Here is a 5,086-nt window from a genome sequence, read left to right as displayed (position 1 = left end):
CTGGAAGTGGCACAGCTTGCATGAGCTGTTGGCACCCTGGCCCACTTCATTCATGCCCATTCCCTGGAGAATAACTGGTGTCTGATGCTGACACTTGTGGCATCTTTAGATTGCATTTGGCCAATCAATGTCCTGCAAGGGTGCTGTGGGCACTGGGACATTACTGGTGGTGATAGAAATTTCAGTGAGACACAACTTGGGGTCTATATAAGACATGACACTTCAATCCAGCACTGCAGCAGATAACTTTTATTGTAAGCTCTTGCAGACTCAATGATGTGGCACACATTGATCTTTTACAACCATTGAATACATTGGCCCAAATCAGTTTCCCCTAAATCTGCAGAACAGCTTCAGAAGCAGAGCAGAGAATGAAGATATCCAGACAGTGCATCCCAGGAATTGAGCTTTGGCTGCTCAAACTTTCTGTATATCTGATGCCAAAGCCTGCCTGTCTGATACATCAGGTGCTGCTCTCAAGATGCAGTTTCCAAAGCAAGCAAACAAAAGCATGTCCCATGATCACAGAATCACTGAATTGTTGTGTTTTGGAGGAACTTCTCAAGATCTTCTAGTCCAGACTCCAGTCTCAAGCAAGATCAGCTCAAGCAGGTTGTCCAGAATCATGTATTATTGGGGTTTGGGTATATCCAGACACAGAGCTGTACAGACAAGATCTCTGGGCAATATGAGGCACCCTGGTCCCACAGCCTTCCTAAGGAGGTGAGGGACAAGTCAGGTGCACACTCTCGGGGACAGCTAAGGAGGACAGGACTCATTGCTGAGAGCTGTCTCCTGAGATGGGCAGCAAAGCAAAGCAGCTGGAGACTGTGCCCACATCTTTTTGCCTTTGAGCAGAGGAGGAGGTGCCCTGAGGGACAGAACTGGAAACACACCAGAGAAGGAAGCAGCACAGACGCTGCAGAGGACATTTGTCCCTCTCTGCTCTGCTCTGCTGAGACCTCACCTGCAATGCTGCCTCCAGCTCTCGGGCCCCCAGCAGAAGAAGGATACAAAGCTGTTGTAGTGGAGTCCACAAGAAACCGTGAAGGTGCTCCGAGGTCTGGATCATGTCTGGTGTGGAGAGAGAGTGAGAGAGTTGGAGATGTTCAGCCTGGAGAAGACTCCTGGGAATCCAGTGCCTAAAGGATCCCTAAGAGGGCTGGAGAGGGTCTTTGGACAAGGCTATGGAGTGATAGCATAAGAGGGAATCGTTTCACACTGATGGAGGACAGGGTGAGATGGGATCTTCTAAAGATGTAAATTCCCATGAGCAGGCTGTGGTTTGAGCAAAAGTTATCATGGAAACATTAAAGGCCAGGCTGGGGAGGGCTTGGAACAACCTGCTGTAATGGAAGGTGTCCCTGTCCATGGCAGGCAGGTCAGAATGAGATGATCTATAAGGCTTTAAGGTCCCATCAAAACCAACCAATTCTGTGATTCTGTGATTCTATGACATATGGCAAAAGCCCCATAGCCTTTTCCATCCAGGTTGTGAGGCTTATTTCCGGGGACAGGCTTTGCTGAACAGAGTAACTCTTTCCCCCTCGTAGATCTCAGTCAACCTGGCCTCCAGCTCCCCCAGGCTGAGGATCCGGATTTGGTCGTGGTCATTCTCAGCGATGGCTCCCCAGGCCTTTGTGGGATGTGTGCCCACCAAGCAGCAGGCAGCTGACCAGATGTGGCTGGGTCTGTTAACCCTCCCTTGAGCGACATAGCTGTTCCCAGGCACAGCACCCGTGATGACGTAGGTGGTTGTACAGCCCTTGCTCTTTTCTGGCATCCTCGTAAACTCGTAGTGTTTCCACTGACCAATGTACAAACTGCTGTCCTGGGGCACTATGTTGGTGAGGGTGAAGGTAGCCTTCCTGCTGTCTCTGCTATCATGATGGCCACTGGGGTTCAAATAGCCACGTTCCAAACCAAGCAGTTGATTGTAGTCTTCAAGAACAGCCTGGCTTGCTTTGATTTGGTCTGAAGTGAAATTGTAGCGTTCTATAAGGACCAACTCAGTTTCCATGTCTTTAAGATCGTTGTCACCTATCAGCTGGACAGGGAAAGAGAAAGAGGTGTTAGAATGGGGAATGGGAGTAATGGAGAAGACTGCCCTGGAGCAGAAGACTCTGGTGGTCAAGATCCCATTTTTTGTCATCTCAGTGTACCAAAATGTATGAATCTGAGAGAAATCATACACATGCCCCTCCTGAATGCTCCACAACAGCTTTAAAGAGAAAGCAGCTCAGAATCTGACTGCTCTCCTTTTGACTTGTGCCCTTTGTGATCCAGCCTGTAGCCTGTGCTGGGAGCATGGATGGATGCATGAGACAAGGAGCATTTTCCACCTCTAGGATTGAAAGGTGACTTTGGTGAGAAATCTCCCCTGCCAAATCTGCTTCCCTTTCCTCCTGTCTCCATGGCCCAAATCTGCTCAGAGCTCTCTCTGGATCCCCTCATGCCATGCTGTGATTCTGTGACTCTCTTGTGTTGTTGCTACACACAGAAATCTATCCCACTGCTGGAACACCAGAGGTTGCCTCCCCTAATCCCATACACAGGGAGATGTGTCTGGAAATCATTCCTGGAGCTGAGGATTCACTGGGAGGGCTACAGTTTGTTCAAGGATGAACATTTTTGCTCAGGAAGCAAAAAGATCTCAATGTAAGTCGAATCTGTTACAGCAAGGCTAAGAATGTGTCTCAGAGCTAATCTGGGCCAGGGAGCGTCTTCTGCAGCATCACTGAAAAGAAGTTACAAATGATCAGCCTCTGAGAGTGGCCTGCAAACTCAAAAGAGTCCTGGGGAAATGAAACCTTCCAAAAAGGCCTCTGGAGAGTTAACAAAATCCAAGATTTTTGGGGGTGGCCAGAATCCAAGGTCCAGGAGGAAAATGCCAGGTTGGATAGGGCTTAGAGCATGCTGGGTCTAGTGGCAAGTGGCCTGGAACATGCAGGGGAGCTGGATTAAGATGGTCTTTAAGGTTCCTTCAACACAAACCATTCTATGACTCTACAAAAAGAGAGAAGATTTTAATCCCTCACTTTTGTGGAGGCTGTAGTGGTGCAAGACCAGATTAGTTGCTTGAGATCCTGTGTCTAATGAGATGAAATGCATATTTCTTTCATAACATCAACATCTTTTTGTTGATCTTTAGGGAAACATATTTAGCCTTCCTCTGGAGTAGGGCATGTGGCTTCCTTCTCTGGATCACCTTCCCCCAAATGCCTCCCTGCTACTCTGTCCTTAGCAATGCCAGGAATTGCCTCTTTCTCACATCTGCAATTGGCCTGGCCTGGTCTACTGAAGTTTGTCTGAGAGACATTTGGGAGGGCTCTATAGCTTGTAGAGTTCTGTCTGTCAGCTGGATCCTTCTGGACCAAGCCTGAGCCAGAGGTGCTCAGGGGTCACTGCCCATGGACGGAGATCACGGCCTTCCGACTGGACTGACACGGATGTTCCTCACTTTTCACTGCCTGAAATGTCACTCCAGAAATCTCTCCGCAGTTAACCTGACCCTTGCATCTTCAGTGCCTTTTCCCCCAAGCCTTTGTTCCTGGGCCATCTCACCCCATTCTGCGTTTCACCTGACAACTCATACACCACTCACAAAGGTTGTTTGACTCTTCACTGGGAGCGGATAAGCTCTGTCAGAGATACAAAACAGGTCAGGGCAAAGTGGGGATCAGCTCCCAGCAGGACTCTTGGGCCCTCAGGTGCAGCCTCTCTTGGATGCCTTTCCCCCATCACTTGGTCACCCAGCACAGCACAGGGCAGAGGGATGGGAATCATTGGGCTTTGTCATGTAATGCCAAGCAATTGGATTTGCTGTTCCTGTCAGGCCAAGACAGAAAACTGGGCACCTTTGGGATGTGATTCATCTCATTCTCCTGCTGATGTCTGAGATGCAGAAGAGGAACCATGTGGTGTAGGTGTTTGAAGTACAAGGAGAAAATTCCCATCCAGTGTGTGTCCATTTGCATGTGTGTATTGGGGAATAGAAGTGGTAATTGAAAAGCTGCAGCTCATCTCTGAGGGGCTGGAGGGTGATGTGCTGTAATGTGATGAGATGTGCTGTGATGTGAGAGACACTCACCTGGGGCTCAACAAACCATGATGAATCATGTATCTTTTCACTTAAAGGCCGGTAGATGTAAGCAGAGTATACTGGAATTCTCCTCTCTCGGTCGTACAGGGTGGCATAGTGATAGGAGCTGCTGTAGCGCTGACAGATCCAGGCTGGGTTCTGTGGATTCAGGGCATCATTTGGGCTGGTTTCCTCATAGAAAAACTGAGGACAATCTTCAAAGGATGTCACCACCTCACTGTGTCCCAGCCAGAGGCTGCTGGCCAACACCTGCAGAAGCAGCAGCCACAGCATCGTGGCAGGATTTCAGTGAAGGGCTCTCGCTCCCCTGGAAGGCAAATGCAGAGGGACACTCAGCTTGGAGAGAGCTGGTCAAGGCCTAGAGCGTTTGTGTGCAGAGGAGCAGAGCTGTCAGAGGAGGGGATCAGGAGAGACCAGAAAAGCAGTCATTTCTGTTCTCCAGGATATGGAAAAATCGTGAGGGCAATAAGGGTGAAACCTAAACCAGGGTTTAGGTGCCCTGAGCAGGCAACAGTGGGACAAGTCAGCCTGTAGGAGGAAGGGGCCAAACCCACCAGGAATGTCATCAGCTCTCACATTAATGTTAACTTGCAACAGAGGTACAGCGCTGGGACAAGCTCACCTTTTCCCACCTCCCACTTGCATGACCCACTCCATGAGATTAAAATCTATCCACCTAACTTAATATCCAACTTAATAGACATAGAGAAAACACCTACCGAGAGAAAGAGCAGCACAAAATTCTGTCCGCAGGCCCAGTGTGCCAGAGGACCCTCAAAATGCCTCTGCTGGAGTCTCAGATTCTCTGGGTTTATATGCTCTGCAGGAGGAGACCGTTGTTCGATTTCCCAAGCAGAGATTAGAGTGCTGACCACACTTCTGGTTTTCTAGAGGGTTTTGCAAGGTCATGGGTGGAGGTTTGGTACTCAATAATTTCCTGCTTCCTTCTTTTTAAACAGTTTGATGTTGATTTTCCAGTGAGCT

The 5,086-nt window shown here is 49.0% G+C and overlaps 1 protein-coding gene across 1 annotated transcript; it reads right to left on the bottom strand.

The window, feature by feature from the left end:
* Nucleotides 1-1,501: 1,501 nt before the first annotated feature.
* LOC120751377 (endonuclease domain-containing 1 protein-like) lies at nucleotides 1,502-4,375 on the bottom strand. The gene is made up of 2 exons (XM_040061038.1): nucleotides 4,091-4,375; nucleotides 1,502-2,047 (listed from the first exon to the last, which is right to left on the bottom strand). Exons 1-2 carry the CDS (start codon nucleotides 4,373-4,375, stop codon nucleotides 1,502-1,504), a joined length of 831 nt encoding a protein of 276 aa, XP_039916972.1.
* Between the last annotated feature and the right edge of the window lie 711 nt (nucleotides 4,376-5,086).

Source organism: Hirundo rustica, chromosome 4 (genome assembly GCF_015227805.2).
Source record: "Hirundo rustica isolate bHirRus1 chromosome 4, bHirRus1.pri.v3, whole genome shotgun sequence".
Lineage (NCBI taxonomy): Eukaryota > Metazoa > Chordata > Aves > Passeriformes > Hirundinidae > Hirundo > Hirundo rustica.
This window is presented reverse-complemented; position numbering and strand designations above follow the sequence as displayed.